The 17,525-nt window shown below is 30.8% G+C and overlaps 1 protein-coding gene across 6 annotated transcripts in view; it reads right to left on the bottom strand.

The window, feature by feature from the left end:
• Positions 1 to 17,525, bottom strand: part of trio (trio Rho guanine nucleotide exchange factor) — a 167,408-nt gene that overhangs the window by 137,142 nt on the left and 12,741 nt on the right. For 5 of the 6 annotated variants that reach the window (XM_069039408.1, XM_069039401.1, XM_069039393.1 and 2 more), the window contains exons 1-2: positions 11,249 to 11,399; positions 7,119 to 7,305 (exon numbers count right to left, since the gene is read on the bottom strand). In XM_069039408.1, coding sequence (XP_068895509.1) covers positions 7,119 to 7,305; positions 11,249 to 11,384 — 323 coding nt within the window. In that variant the 5' untranslated portion in view covers positions 11,385 to 11,399. Of the gene's footprint in view, positions 1 to 7,118; positions 7,306 to 11,248; positions 11,400 to 17,525 lie in introns of those variants that run through there. The other variant, XM_069039410.1, reaches the window with a different exon arrangement.

Consider the following 17,525-nt stretch of genomic DNA (forward strand, 5'->3'; position numbering starts at 1 on the left):
TGCGATTTTTTCAAAATGTTTTAGAGAACAGTTTCATAAATTGGCGACTTCTTCCACTGGTTAAAATTAATACACGTACATATTTCAGATACACCGTGTATACATGATTTATTAATATTCATTATAATAAATACCCATGTATCTACGTGGTTAGATTAGCTAATAAAAATAATATTTCCGTATTTTTTCTTATCAAGAATTTATAACTCATAAAACGAAAAAATCCTGGTATAAATCTCACTAACATGTCGCATTAGCGTAAGTTGTTTCTAGGTAACAAGACTTAGGAAAAAAATGTTTACTTTTACAGCGCAGTCTGTTTTCTATACATTATTCAAATTTGACTCTATACAGCAGCTGTTCGATAGCAATGGAAATATAAATAAATAGAAGTATGTATGTACATTTAAAATATTTTCAACTAAAATTAAACAGAACTTGATGTATATTTCCCAAATAACTTTTATTTATACATATTTACATGACAGTCAGCAACGTAAATATGTATTAAAATAAAAGTAAATGTTTTAATAGTTCAACAAGCCTTCTATTTCTAACATTAATTTGTATAACGTTGGACGTTATTCATGCGAGTTAAGAAGAAAAATTTACCGTTGTCAATATTGTTACATATTACTTCAAATAACTTACTTTAAGGTTATTCCATAATGAACAACTGTTCCCCAGGCTTCGTATAAAAAAGAACATTTCATTATAATGCGACATGCGACACCAAATGCGGGGGTTTACGTAAAAACTGATGATGTCGTAATTCACTCTCTTCCGAGAAGATTCTTTCAGAAACCCACGGAACCGTGGCCTAAAATTTGTATTTTTATGTTCCGCAGCAGTGTAATGAATTTTCATGATTTCAGGATAACCAACGTCCTCATCTTACATATGTATACCATACATATGTAATAATAATAAACTATTGTATAAATAACATGAAAAAATTAATTTCAATTTATATAATATTCTACAACATAAACCACCCTTATTATTCTGCATTCTCAGTGTCACTAATTTAAACAAATTAAAAATCCTTAAACAAGGATTTTTTATTTCTATACAACTTCTTACTTTTGCTGTTGACTGTAATATCTTTTGCTTTAGAAACATTTAACTAATATTTCAGGTAAATTGTTTATTATTAAAAATATCTGTAGCTGAATGTTAAATGCTAAATGTAGGAACGACTAAATAAATAATACCACGGATCAATTATTTTATTATCGATTTCCAATAAATTAAGTAAACTTATTTCTTCTTTAATTCCTTTTAGTATTTAATAAAAGGTGTCATTCGAATTTTCAAGTGACAAAGTGTCAATCCAGCCTGTAATTTTGCTTCAAAATGATAATTTTAAATTTCCTGAACAGTGTACAGTTTAATAAATGTCTTACTTTGCAAGGCATTTTTAATAACACGTTCAAATTTTAGCTGCGAGTTTGCGTACTTTCAAGGACATTAAAAATGACAGACGTTGGCTGGTATAGCCAATAGATATCATTAAATTTCCTAAATTTAGTAAAATTTTATATTTACAAACCTAAATCAACAGGTCGTGGTTCTTTGTTTAAAAAATAGACTATAGTGTGAAAATTTTTTACGAGAGATAGGTCAGAATTATGGTCAAAATTCAATGACATTTGAAAAAAATATTTGATAGGTATTGTCAAGTAGACAATTAACGACAAATGGACATAGTCGAGTCAATGAAGGTTTTTACTTCTTAATCCTCAGAAACAGCTCAGATTTTGATGATTTTTTTTTTTAATGTGTGTATTTATATATTATTTGAAATCAGAAACATTTTGTTTGGGGCACGTAAATATTTATATTGTTTAAACAATAATTTGCTATTTATGGAAAAAAATCCGTTTTCCACGATGTTTATCTCAAAGATTTTTTTTATATGGAAACTGAAGTATAAAGAGTAGTTGTTAAGTTAAAATTTCTAGTAAAAAAACAATTTTTACAACAAAAAACATAATAAAAATCCAACATAAAACCAAATTCAGAGAACATTTTTTACCCATTCGTGTGTTTCTGAACAGCTTAAACAATGACATAGTTGAATCAAACAGTGTATGTAGTTGTTTTTAAAAATAAATTACAAAAATATCCTCTGGAAATTCATAGCCATAATTACAATTAAGTAGTGCTTATAGGCGGCCCGGCCGCGACTCGAACGGAGCAAACAGTGAAATACATCTGTTGGAAATCCTACACTAAAGCTTGCTAAGTTAATTTCTGGGAATAAAACAGGCTAATGCCTCGATTCCTCCAATTAATAATAAAAATAATAATAATTATTATTCCTCCAATTAATAATAAAAATAATAATAATTATTATTCCTCCAATTAATAATATGTAATTTCAGCAACGGGAATAGTACCGCAATCTTTTTAAAAAATTAAAAATTTTGGACTTAGAGAACACATTGGTGGTTGAAATTCAAAAAGGTATATTATTATACTCATGTCATATCGTGAGGAAATTCCTTAACATTGACACAGAACATAAAACACAAAAAAGTCAAAATGTTTAGGCGAGACGCCGGTAATTATGTTGATAAGCACTGCACTATTACTTGATAGTATTATCCGTAATAGTGTATGTACTCCGGCAAAATTGCCGTGCCGCCGGGTGGAGGTGGGATACGAATAATAATGTTGAAAATGTTGTTACACAGTCTAGGACTGGTTTACAAATCTATGAGGGGCGTGATGACCAACTCAATAGACCGGGACCAAGGGCTTAACGTGACTTCCGAATCACGAGATAGAATATAGCCTCTTTTTTAATAATAATAATAATAATTATTATTAATTGGAGGAATAGAGGCATTAGCCTGTTTTATTCCTAGAAATTAACTTAGCAAGCTTTAGTGTAGGATTTCCAACAGATGTATTTCACTGTTTGCTCCGTTCGAGTCGCGGCCGGGTCGCCTATAAGCACTACTTAATTGTGATTATGGCTATGAATTTCCAGAGGATATTTTTGTAATTTATTTTTAAAAACAACTACACTGAACTATGTCATTGTTTAAGCTGTTCAGAAAGACACGAATGGGTAAAAAATGTTCTCTGCATTTGGTTTTATGTTGCATTTTTATTATGTTTTTTTGTTGTAAAAATTGTTTTTTTTATTAGAAATTTTAATTTAACTACTCTTTATACTTCAGTTTCCATATAAAAAAATCTTTGAAATAAATATCGTGGAAAACGGATTTTTTTCCATAAATAGCAAATTATTGTTTAAACAATATAAATATTTACGTGCCCCAACCAAAATGTTTCTGATTTCAAATAATATACCGGGACATTTTTTTAACTCTGAACATAGTCCATACTTATTCCCTATGTTCAATTTTAAAAAACACAGATCAATGCATTGTGAGTTGCTATGCAACCAACTATACGGAACACCAGAGATTTTGAAATAATGTTAAAAATTGTTCCGATTGATGGAATTGGTCTATCATGTGTTGCATTGGAAATGTCATCTCTAATGCTCTGATTGAGATAGAATAACTGCATTGTGTGTATTTCTTCTTCAAACAACTTGACCATTTTGTTAAACTGTCAAGTACTTATTTTCGTTACCTTGGTTACGTGATTACATACATGCATTGACCTGTGTTTTTTAAAACTGAACATAGGGAATAAGTATAGGCTATGTTCAATGTTAAAAAAAATGTCCCGGTATAAATACACACATTTAAAAAAAAAATCATCAAAATCGGAACTGTTTCTGAGGATCAAGAAGTTTCGGCGATTTTTCGGCTTTATTGACTCGACTAACAAAACCAGATTTACACTTGAAAAATTTTCTTTTCTCGGTTTTTTTTTGCAAACAACTGTATCATGTCCAGGCAGACCGGTGACAGAAATATTCTTGTAGCATATTTTATTCATTTGACGATATAAATATACATTCCACAAGATTACACAACCTCCTGCGTAAAAGACGAGAAAGCGTATGAACCGTATCCAAAACAATTGACCAGTAAAAGTTGATTGTAATCAAAGTGAAATAATGGTTTAAGGAGGAACCAAATGAAGTGGGCTCATTTTGTGCACCGTCAACTGTAAAATTGACATAGATGGAATTGTTTTTAGTTAATAGGCGCTGAGATAATGATGAAAATACTTTGAAAAGCTTTAATTTTAGTCACATAAATGGCAAAAATTCATATCTATTAAGGAAATGAGTATAAAATAATTATTTTTATATTAAGTGAGCAAAGCAAAGGTTTTTTGAGCTTGAGAATGTTAGGATCACAAGCTCAAAAAACTGACTAAGTATGTAGTTTTTTTTACGTTTTTTATAAGAAATCTACATACATACGTGTATTTAGTTAGATATTTCTAAAATTCTACTAGCCTAAAGCTCTTTATTAAACTCCAGTTGGACTAATATAAACAACTCTTTTTCTACAATTGCTTTAAACAGCAAGTTTATTATTAAAAAATACTGAATTCACAAAAAAAGGCAGCATTATTTTTTTAAGTTACCGTTGCACGGGTTACCGTAGTTACTAATCTAAATAAAAATTGAAAAAAAATCTGTAATCTGAACAAGTGTTTTCTATAAATTCTGTGAAAATCGACACTCGCAGACTCATGGAAGACTTCGGTGATTCTGAATATGATGTAGAAGCAGTAGCTAATGAAGCGATTGCGAGTATTTTGCCGAAGGAGTCAAGTCCGCAATATGAAAAAGCTTACACCGATTTCCGGCATTGGTGTGACTCTAAAAAAATGAGTAACACAACAGAAAACGTTCTATTAGCATATATATTTAGGGGAAAAGTCGAAGATTTTGAGGTCGTTAACACTGTGGTCCCTTTTTTTTAAATAAATATGTAATAACATTTTCTTAGTTTATTCGGAATTTTAGAAATGTCAGAAATTCTTTTTTTCACACTGCGCAAACCTTTTTTAACGGTGAAAAAACGCGTGTTTTGCGCACTGAAATTAATGCGTAAACAGCCGTTTTTTGATCAATTGTAGAAAAAATTACAAACAATATTCACTAATTGCTTTTAGAATAAAATTACTTTCTTTCTAGTTAAATTTATGTGTGCCATTATAGGTTGTAACAAGAAAACAATTTCATTCAAGCTGAAAATTTTGAAATCACTTTAATAAACTCGACAATATTATTTTTTTTAACATTCAGAATAGTCTCCTTCTTTAGGCAAGACATATTGTTAGCTAAACTTTTGTTATTTATCGTTTTAACGCGTGTTTTTTTTTAAATTTGGCATCGAAGTTGGCGTTGAAGAATCGATTGTGAGCGCATAACCGGATTACAACTCTGATCAGCTGTTTAAATCTAACCTCACTTTTTGCCTTTTTTTTTAATATGCACTTTGAAAAATCAGTCTTTTTTAAGACGAGTGGTTCATCAGCTGTTTAAATTTTTCACTTCACTTTTTCCGTTCTTTGTGTTTTTTCCGCAAAATCAGTGTTTTTAAGATGATTCACAATCATTCGCATTCATTCACAATCGACTATTCAACGTCAACGTCAACTTTATATACATATTATCTAACGTTACATTTTCAATAGAATCAATTATAAATTAATATGACTTTTAAGGTTGTCTGTAAAGAACAAAGAGATCGATATAATTCACACATACATATTTGTCAGTTAAATGTCAGTTGTGGCCAAGATTCCATGTCCGCAATTGTACATGAAATTGTTACAACATATTTTTAGTTTAATGTGGTTATAACCACATTGTAGTGGCATTTTGTAAAATAATTAAAAATATATAATATTTATATCTGATAATCTAGTGTGTTTAAAACTGACACGTTTGGAGCTGACTGTAGTTTGACACATATTTGTTGTTATTGTTACCTAACCAACATAAATTAAATTTGCGAATATGAATAAACCGTCACCTGTGTCTTCAGGGGCCATACGTTTAAACATGCAGAGCCTACTACAAACAAATACGCTTCTGAACACAGGTTATAAATTTATTACTACGTTTTGAAAGTAACGACTTGGTTCATCTATGACACAAAAGATATAACGGATATGATGGTGTTTGCTCTTTTTTCCAAGCTTCTCATGACAATTATTTGAAAAAATTAAACACGCGACTAACCGGATTTGTAATGTACCAAATTAAAAATAAGTGAGGTATTATATTTACAGAAATAAAAATGTTTATTGTTACGTTACCATTAAATGAAAATAAACAAACGCGATCTGTAAAAATAACGTTGCTTGTTTGCGTGAGAATGTATCACTTTTGTCAATAATTTAAACATTATTTGCCAGAACGTTCACGGTGGAAACAGACCGTTTTATACATCCGTTATTTATTCACAGATAACTTAGAAAGTGTAACAATAATTGTTATAGTATGTCTAATTCAACAATACCATTAAGTATCAATTTGGAAACAAAAACCCTCGAAAATGGTAGTTGGTGGCTAGAATCGATTTTCGTACATCAGATATTCATTAAATAGCCAATGAACAAATTTCACCAATTAGAAACGTGTTTCGGGTCTACTGGATCCCTTAGTCTTTAAAATCTCGTAAACTATCGTGATTACTCCAAAAGACATAAACTACGTTACCTCTTCTTTTTGTCCGTCAACAGTTACTATTACAACTGTTACCACATGCATAAAAGTTTTCTCATGGGCCATGGAAAATCAGCTGTGAACGTCTCCATAAAAATAATATTTTTCAAAGCTTTTGAATTTGTTTTTAATTTTGGTAAAAAACTCAATACAGTGTTCATTTGTGTTAAAAATTATAAATATGTACATATCTGGAGTTACCAATCATATCATTAAAGTTCACTTCTCAACAGTTGCTGTTAATTACGACATATTAAAATTTAGTAACTATACTTATCTAACAAAAATAAAAGTGTACAGGTAAAGTGTACAGCTAAAACAGTAATGGTGAAAATTATTTAAAGAAAGAAGAAAAAGAAGAATGAAAAGGGAATAATCTCAGATGAGTAGTTTGTTTATTAAATGAAAGCAAATAATAGATATGTATTTCTATTGTAACTTCATGTGATGACGTTATCAATTTACTTCACTTGGTTAAATATAGAAAAAAAATACTTGCTTGGGAATGGACATGAGATATTGCAAAAGACGTTTATAATCCTCCGGTTTAGCACGTTCTCTGCGAGGACTGGCAGGAAATGATAAGACCGGCCCTCCACGCCTGTCGCGGCCACCGGTTAAAATCACTAGGCGCTCTTGCAACAGAGGCATCAGTTCCAAAGCACGTTGTCCGTCCATATTTTGAGCTAAAATAAGAAAAAAACCGAATTAACACATAATAAGATATGAAAATATCAAACAAATGCTACTACATACTAAATATTCTAAAAGGATTTTATTTACTAAGTTATAAGCTCTTCAAAAGTTACAATCTCCTTAAATAAGTTCAATTTAATTGTATACGTTTGAAGTTTGAACATCTTTTCTTAAGGTGGTTCTGAGAAATATAGTTATATTTTAAAGAGGACAAACGAGAACGAAACACTTGTGCACAATTAATAAAAGAAATCTCACTTGATTTTTTTCTTGAAATTAATGTTCAATTATTATTAATATGCATTGAAAAGGTTTCCTATAGTTCATTTTTTAATGCTGTAGAAAAAGTCAGGCAGCCAAATATACACTTTCAATAGTTCACTACATTACTATTTCAATTTTGTAAATTACTTCAATCCATGATGCCATATGCCACAATAAATTCGTGTCACTGTCAATTAGGTATTAATTTAAAGGCTAGTTTGGTCAAGGGTTTTTATACTTGATTTTCGATGGGCTGCACACTGCACAGAACAAATTATGTTCACCGAAAAAGTCACCCTCATCCGTATTAGAAAAAACATGATTTTGAACATTTACAAACATGTCTGTGATGAACATTCGGAACTTAAGGTTGGTGATACGGTTAAAATAAAGAAGAGCAGATGTGGGAATTGGATGTAGGTATTGAAGTGACTGTGGAACCACTGATTATACACCTTGGAGAGTCTGATGACGATTCGGATTAACCGGAAGAATTCGAAGATGAGAGTTGATTTTTTAAATCCATAATATGTCTGAGTTATCGTTAATGATTGTTTCTACTTATGTACTAACTTACTGCTTTTTTTATTAATGAATTCTAGATTAAACACATTATTAAACACGTTTTCTCATTTCAACTAAATTTTTTTATCAAAACCTTGTCAGACTGACGGAGATTTTGTCAAACAGAATTCTTAGCGGCATCGTGGATCCATATCTATTATAAATGAATTTAATGTATCTAGGCAGCCTTGATGACTGTATATTGGGTTGCCTGACTTTTTCTACAGCATTAAAAAATGAACTATAGTAAAATAATGTTAAAATTTAAGACATTTATACATAATTATATCGGGTGTTTTTTTTTTTTTTTTCACCTCGTAGTAGGCGTTGAAGAGTCGATTGTGAACGCACCACTCGTGTAAAACGTAAGCTTTCAAACAGCTGATCCGTGATCCGTAACCTGCATAGTGCGTTCACAATCGATTCTTCAACGCCTGCTATGAGGTGAAATAAAAAAAAAACACCCGATAATACTATCCTGTCTTTTTTTTTGCGTAAATTTTTTTCATTTCATTCATAAATACACAGGTTTTTACTGTGTGAAAATCAAAATAATTTATAATTCAATTTAAAAATTTTACCCTATTCCACTGAAAATGATTTCATTTTGGATTAAAACAAGTACGTTAGTAATTAACCAATTTCTTGGATCTTGGGAGAATAACAAAATACATATATTTCTTGTTTCAACTGCATTTCATTCAATTTACAAAATTTGATGGCTTTGTAAATTTAACATTTTTATCGTAGTTTTTGTTGTTTACTAATATAATATGACCGAAGAACAGAAAAATATATCAATCATTTGCGGACACACATAAATTACGTATTTCCATTTATTTAAATATAAATATTCTACTGACTTCTTTTTACCCACTCACCGACTTCTAGATTTAAATCTATTGAGAATACTTTACAAAAATTGAGAAAAACGTTCGAATATTATGCTGGATATCGAGTACGCAAACGGAAAATTGTAATAATTTTTGTTTGAAAACATCTGAAAAATTAGAAACATTAACATTACATTTAAATACATACAATGTATCTAGTAAATTAATTAATTAACATGTACAATATTTGTTCTTTATAATCAGGCTATGTAAACGAGAAAAGTAGATCTATGTAGAGATACCTTTGATAATTAAGGGTTCACCCACTTACAACTGCTTCTACACCAAATGTTATTTTTACTTGAACTCTAAAAAAAACCTGCCACCTACAACTTCTACTGGAAAAAGTAAAAAATAAAATTTTATCCTTCACTTCAGGGCTTTTGTAGTAACAATATAACGAAACTTTCCACTTCATTTATCCATGAATGTCCTGTATAAAAATAAAAGTACGACGTAATCTGAACGGGAAAATTAATCGATACTGACATAAACGTAACCACGTTAAACACAGCATTTATACAACCCCCAAGCACTAGAGAAGAATACAATTTTCTCAAACTCTATAAATCAAACTGGTAAGTGCACTTACGATTATAATAATCTTGATTCATTGAATTTGCGTAACATAAATAGACAGTAGACATTTATAACTCAAAAAATCAAAGAAGTAAGTTATAACTAGTGTCTGTAACAGCATGCGAGTCAAAGAAAAAAAATTGCCATATAAAGTAACTTAAAACTATCGACTCTGTAAATGATAGGGTGCAACTAATTCAATGGTACGAATTCATGGTGTCTTCCAGCATAACGAGTATTTCGCCAATATACCAAGAAATTTTTCATGAAAAAAAGATGTTTCCAAGCAGTCATAACTCACAACAACAGTTCAATACATACATTTACATTACATACATTTCTTTTGGTATAACATGTAAGTGTAATGTAATGTCATTTTGCATCTATCGAGAAGTCATGCACAAATGAATTGTAACATGTGGGTTGAATGGAAAATAAGGAAGGTTTTGTTTGTCGACAGATGTTGAACACTAAAAGCGTCCTTGGAAATTTAAATTCACCATCGTAAAGCCGATTAAGTAAGTCAGTTAACTCAAGAATGGATAACTAAGAGACAAAAGAGGTTTTCAATACATTGCATGGTTTCGATTTTCATTAATTACATTATTTAAACAGAGATTCGTTTCAAAAATGAATTAAGAATATTAAGAATTTTAATTATTTACTGACAATTCCACGTACGAGCATAAGAATAAGTTTAAACAATAATGTGTCCACGATTACTGATAATTTGTTAGTGCTAGAACAAATTAACATTAACTACATTTCTATGTTAATATTTGTCCACTTAATGCCTACACGGAAAACTTGTCATGTTACTGGATAATTTTGAAGTACATAGTCATTTATAGAGGGTACAGACTCATTACAGTACAAATAACATTAACAATATAGTATTGAAGTGAAATCTGTAGATGTGGAATTTTTAAATACATCTCATAAAAAAAAGGATACCGAAAACTTTCTATTGTTGGAGTTCAAACAACGGTTTTAACAGAATTTTGGCAAATGATTTTATCTAATCTACCTGCCATGTCCTGTTTTTTTTTTATCTGAACAAATTCCAACACATCACAACAAGAAATGAATTTATGAATATGTGCAGGCTTAATAAAATATCTCCTGACATAACAAAAAAAGTACCTACTTAAACAGTTTTATAAAAACAATAAATTATTTTCTGAATGAAAATAATGCATATGTATTGTTCTTTACATTATTTAAAAAAATATTTATAAAATTTATCAACACTAATTAAGCCGGCAGCTCACACAAAAGAACAAAGATGACGTAAATACTGTTATCAGTTAGTTTTATTATTAAAAACTGACTTTTTAAACTATGCCAGCCACACTTGCACAGTTTTAAAATCTGACGTCCGTTGGAAATATGTATAAGAAATGAATCAAGTGAAGACTGCATTAAATTGTATATTTGACCCTTTTATGGTTTTTATGTTTGAAAGAAATTGTTAAAATGAAAATTATAATTCGGAACTATGACTAAACGTTTTTTTTTTTAAGAAATTCTTTTGCCAGTGATACGATGGCGAAGCAGAGCCTTCCTGGCAAACTCAAATTGAAACAAGCAATGATCGATAAAAAGACAATACATTTAAAAATCTGTGCATTACCAAAAAGACGTCTCGTGCGATGGACTGGATTCGGTGAACTAATGGAACTGTGCCAACTGTGGGGACGACGTTTCGATCCCACTGAAGACTCAGCCCTCGTCCTAAAGGCTGAAGTTGCTCTGCTTGTACTAGCCATATGTTACCGATATTTTGACATGAGAATTATGTTGGATCCAATAATGTGTCGTTCTCACTACACTGCCAAATTAAGGGAAACAACGGCAAACAGGTTCTTGTCACTTCCATTTTTTAATAACTCGAATTGTTAGTAAGTTCACGATACCGACACATTTTAGTTATAATATCATACGACTAATAAATAAAGTCGACGCAATTTACACCATTCCTGAAAATTTTATGGGACTTAATTTATTTGTTCGTCACGGATGGCGTGAATTAACTTAAATTATCAAATAACAACTGAAAAGACGAGTATAATATTATGTTGAATCTTTGCATTATAAAAATAACAAAAATATGTTGTTGCATTTGCCTAATAAGGTTTGGAAAAGGTTCGTTGGCAGTATTCTCGAAATTGCTTAACCAAATGCAATAAACTTTAGTAAAGGAAGATAAACCAACATACTTAATTTTTATTGTACGATTCAGAAAAAAAATATTGCTAAAATAATGTACTTTTGGCCAAACTTCGTTCGCTGCCAATTTTTCTCCCGGAAATAAACAGTAATCGATTAAAGGGAAGTACAGAAGGAATTGTGGAACTGTTCATTTTATTATCACTTAGCTATGTTGTTGATGTTGAATTTCTCAAATGTTATGGGCTTTGTGTTTGGTGATAGGAAAGCAAGATTTTGCACAAAGTCAACGATACTCAGATCCAGCGGTCTAAATAGTTTGCCAAGTAATTATTGTTAATTAGGAGCATTAAAATCACTATTATAAATTTATAATTTCAGCAACAGGAATAGTACCGCAATCTCTTTTTAAAGATTTAAAAATTTTAGACTTAGAGAACACATTGGTTGTTGAAATTCAAAAAGGTATATTATTATACTCATGTCACATCGTGAGGAAATTCCTTAACATTGACACAAAACATAACACACAAAAAAGTCAAAATGTGGAGGCGAGACGCCGGTAATTATGTTGATAAGCACTGCACTATTACTTGATAGTATTATCCGTAATAGTGTATGTACTCCGGCAAAATTGCCGTGCCGCCGGGTGGAGGTGGGATACGAAAAATTTAATAGGAAAAACGTATTATTTATACAGTGTGTCGCATCTAAGATAAACACCATCTGATCTTTTCGTTATCTGTAGCAGCAGAGATTTGAATTTTTGAAGTCATAGAACTTTACGAGGTGCAAAAAGTTGTTCAGAATCCAATTTTGACCCCATATACCGAGTTTCAATGCAAAATTCGCATTTTGATTTTTAAAAATAAGTTGTAGTTTTTATTTTCAGGATTGAACAAGATGCCATGAAAACGAAAGAACTTTTCAAAAAGAAATAAAAAAACAATAACAAACTACTTATTTTTCATTCAGAACATGATCCAAAAACATGCATTATTTTAAAGTTTTGTATGGTTTGGACATCCCTCACAAAAGTTATAAATAAAAATTTAAAAATGGCACTAATCGACAATATTTCTTTTTATTTAAGAAACTGACTCATCATATATCAATCAATATCATATCGATACTTTCCTCATTGGAGCACATTTCAATTAACAAAAATTATTTCAGAATTATCCAAAAAGGAACTATCAAGTGACTGTCAGTAATGCCAGGAATGTCCAGATTTCATAGTAAATAAACGTATCAAGTTATCACTGAATAACGTATTACTGGCTGCATTTAACTTTCGTTGGTGTCGGAAAGTTATGTGAACCAGTCTGTATCAAAATATACATTTCTATTGTCACATGCATATGTACCTACCGCATTTTGGTAGTTCCTAATTTTTTTCCCACCCAATTTCGTACGTTTTTTGGGATAGTTAGTTGTACTTTCTGAGACCTTAAAATTCCATGATGACGTTCAAATTATATCTATGTATTTTTTTCGTAAATATATCTACATGAATAAAGCAAAACAAAGTTGCGATGTAATAAAATACTGAAACTGTTGAAACTTTGGTCGGTTGTCAGTTGTCAAGTTTGTAAGATCTCCAAAAACTTGGGTATGCACGTGTTCTGGATTGGAAAGTGGAGACCAAAACGAGAATGATTCTCCTTCTCCAGCATTTCCCTGAAACGCCGTATCAAAGAATACAGCAGAAATGCGGAATCGATACTCTCATCCGCTTATAACACTTCCACTAGGTACTGTTCCTTCTTCAGCTCCAAACTTCAGCGAATGAACTTAACCAGATTATCAACATGATTTTCACAAGTGCCTAACATACGAGTAACGGATCGAAATGAGAAATGAATACGTTTCGTGTATCTTAAAATGCCCATATCAATTCAATGATCTTGTAAAATGCAAACTATACTAGATGGAATAAAAAATATACTTCCAACTTCCAAACAATATTTTTTCGTTGTAGCCAACAATATACAGATATTTTTGGCATCTTCAAGATTTTATCGTGTATTAAAATTAACAATTATTATTTTCGCCCCGTTCTACCGGAGTTCTGAAATTTAATTTTACCATCGGGAGAAAAATATTCAGTCCCGAGGTTAATGTAAATAATTAAATTAATTCCTTCAAGTTCGTCCACCTAAAATTATGTCTCAAACACGATATTTATTGGTTACCTTTAATCCGGAAACACCGTTAGAACAAAGTACGGTGTTAATCAATAAGCGCAAAAATTCCATAATGAAAAGTTCCGGAAATTCCAGGCATCACAGACGTCATCTTAACTTTTATGACTTAATGGTTATTGGAAGCCTCGAATAGTGGCTTAAATGCTAATCGCTAAATCGGTAGCTATTCCTGAATGGAAGAACTTTAGTTAAAATAAAAGATGTAATTGATATTTACGTATGTAATGTAAGAATTCACAAAAACTGATTTTTTTACTTTAAAAATTCGTAAATTATTTATCATGCAGTGTAATTCAAATAAGAGACAAATCAACGGCTCTCTGTTGCAAATTACTAAAGCTGGCAATTTGTACTTTATCATCCCTCTTGTTATAACAATAATTAAACACAACAAACATGGATTCGTAGCGGCCATTTTCAAAGTTAGTTTGTAGTGCTTGATTACTAGGACCTTCCACAGTAGGGGAAGATGATATACAATGCTTAATTTGTACTGTCATTGTAATAAAAATTATGACTATTTGTTATGTCCTTTCGAGATATTACACATACATTACCATCTTGAATTACAACATTACAAAATTACTATCTACTTCATTTCTTGAGCTGATCTGCGAAAAGATGTGACATCTAGATAAGAAATTAGTTTTGAGAAAATCTAAAAGTTTCGTCTGGCTGTCTTGTATATCAGAGACATACATCATAAATATTTTGGTATTCTAGTAATAAAATTAATAAATCCTAAATCAATGAAGTAGTGTGAGCAACTTCCACGGTAATAAAGGTTTTTTATTTTGAGAATTTGTCTTTATTAATTATGGAAATATGTAATAAAAGAACAAAGAATAACTCTCATATTTTTTTGTAAATTGATCAAAAATCATCCGTTATACCTTACTAATAATTTTTGCAAGAAGCACCTTTTTTTATTGTCCTAAATTCTACGCCACTTCGTAAGTTAAATCTCATTTTCTGCTCTAGCTTATTTCAAGGAAAATGTATTACTTATTACCATTCTTTTATAATTAACATTGTGCATAAAATTTAAATTTTTCTTATTATAATCAACAACATTCCCATCGTTAACTTTTTAAAATCGAGAACATATGCAGTGGCAGTTGAAATGAAAAACAAACAGAATCCTGATTTTCTAAACTATTGCTTTGAATTTTTTTTATAAAAGAATGATACAGTAAATATGTTGTAAAAGCAAACCACGTGTGATGACTCTGTTGAACACTCAAAATTACACTCAACAGATAACAAATTGATTCACGATACAGGTAACGAACGGCTATTACAAATCATTTGATAAGTTAACAAATAACAGCTTCTATTTAAAAATAAAAATGCACATTTCGCAGTTAAAAACGGTATGTAATTGGTTTCCGCCACTGTCGCACTTCGGACAAAAAGGAACTGCTGCGTCGTGACGCCTGTCGTCTTCACTATTGGAATTTTTCAAGCGCAGACGCAGTACATTGGGACAAGAAATACCTCACAGAAACATATGTGACATATCTAGCACTAAATACTTTTAATTAAAATTCAAGTGTGGCAAATGACAATTAGTTGATAATTATGTACAGTGGAGTCCGGATATAGTGAACTTGAAAAATGCATGAAAACTGGTTCACTATATCCGAGGTTCACTAAAAACGAAAATAAAATTTATCATGTTGATTATAGGTTTAACGTACAGTTGGTTGCGAAAAAAACGGGAAAGGAATTTTTTTCTAATGTAAATTTGGTTTTGTCCATTTATCAATTAACTGTCTAGTTGACAATACCTATCAAATAATTTTTAAAAATGTTATTGAATTTTGACCATAATTCTAACCTATCTCTCGTAAGAAGGTTTCACACGATAACAATATTGTAAAAATGTGTCAATTTTATTCTGACAGTTCCCGTTTTTTTTGCAACCAACTGTACAGGGTGTTTTTGAAATGCGCGTACAAATTTTCACCACGAGCTACTGGCTTGGAAAAAATATTTTTTTGTTCGACACTGTCAGAATTTAAGAATTTTTTCCTGTGTGAACGGATTTTGATAAATGTGACAACTTGTCAAAACAAAACGTCAAGCTAATTTTAAAGATTTTAAGCGATTTTGAGGCTTAAAGTGTCTCGTCGAACAAAAAAACGTTGTATTCAACTCGTTCTTGTATAAATTGGGCTTTTTTTGCGTTTTAAACTGGCCCACGCGATGAGATACGCATAAGCACGTACGTTACAGTCGGGAAATTATCCGGGGAACCCCCGGAAAGTTCACTATAAACGGAAATTTTAAACCTTAAGTTTATAAAATTCGGTTCACTTTATCCGGAAGTTCATTATAAGCGGGTTCATTATAACCGGATAAAAAATGTATTAGTCTTATGGGAAAACATTCGGATACCTAAAGTAGCGTTCACTATAGCCGGAAGTTCACTAAAAGCGGGTTCATTATATCCGGAATCTACTGTATTTAAAAATGGTAAAAACACATTAAAAGAAAATGGGATACATTTTTTAGCGTTGTAACAAACGTGACTAAATGAATCTTTTAAAAACATTTGAATTATGTCAATCTCGTTTCTCAATTAAAAAATAAACAAAACAGGTCTGGTCTGCATGGGACCTGCTGAAAAATTATTACAATTATAAATCAAAATCAACAACTAAAGTTGCTATGGAATTTTGAAAGAAACATCAATATCGTGCTTCAATTTCTTACCTTTGTTAAATATAATTGGTTATTATTTCCAATAAGAGACGTTAAATAAAAAAATCGAAATAGGCAGTTAACATACTTATGAAGTGCTTCTATTACTATTTTTCTTCAAAATCAAATTATGTAATCACAGGGCTGTCATGTTTTTTCAATCAAATACAGGATGTACGAAAAAAATTCTTATCAAAGTCTCTGGATTTATAATGCATGTGTTACAAGGAAAGTTACTTTATTGTCTTCACAAAACCTAGGTGATTTTTTTTTTTAGTTGATTTTTCAAATAAATAACACGTGTATCATTTGTTTTATGCATTTTGAAAGTGATAATTTTATTCCTCTGTACGTAAGTAGGCAAGAAAAGTGGCATTCTTGCCAGTTTGACATTGATAAAGACGTGCGTTACTTTTTGCTGTTGATTATATACCCATGAAACATTATTTGCTTCAACGAATGAAGAAATAAATAATGTAAAATAAAACTAATGTTTTGTGTTTCTTTTAATCCAGAGGCATAAAACTACTCGTACAGTTACACTCGAGCTTTTCTTGTGAGATAATTTTCAGTTTTAATAACTCAGGGTCTGCTACACCTTCGGTGTTGTGTCAGTTTTTCTTGTCAATTTTTCAGATAACAATCTTCCGTTGGAAACAGACAGTTGGTCAGCTGACAGTATTTTTTTTACAAGGCAACAGTGCTTGCGTTGTTAAAACTATTTGATCATTCGTTGAAATAAATGATATTACTGTGGTAAACGATCAACAGAGATACTTATGGCTGTATAAAAGAAATCTACCTCATCATAGAGGAAAAAATTATGGA

The sequence above is a fragment of the Tenebrio molitor genome, chromosome 1 (assembly GCF_963966145.1).
Source record: "Tenebrio molitor chromosome 1, icTenMoli1.1, whole genome shotgun sequence".
Lineage (NCBI taxonomy): Eukaryota > Metazoa > Arthropoda > Insecta > Coleoptera > Tenebrionidae > Tenebrio > Tenebrio molitor.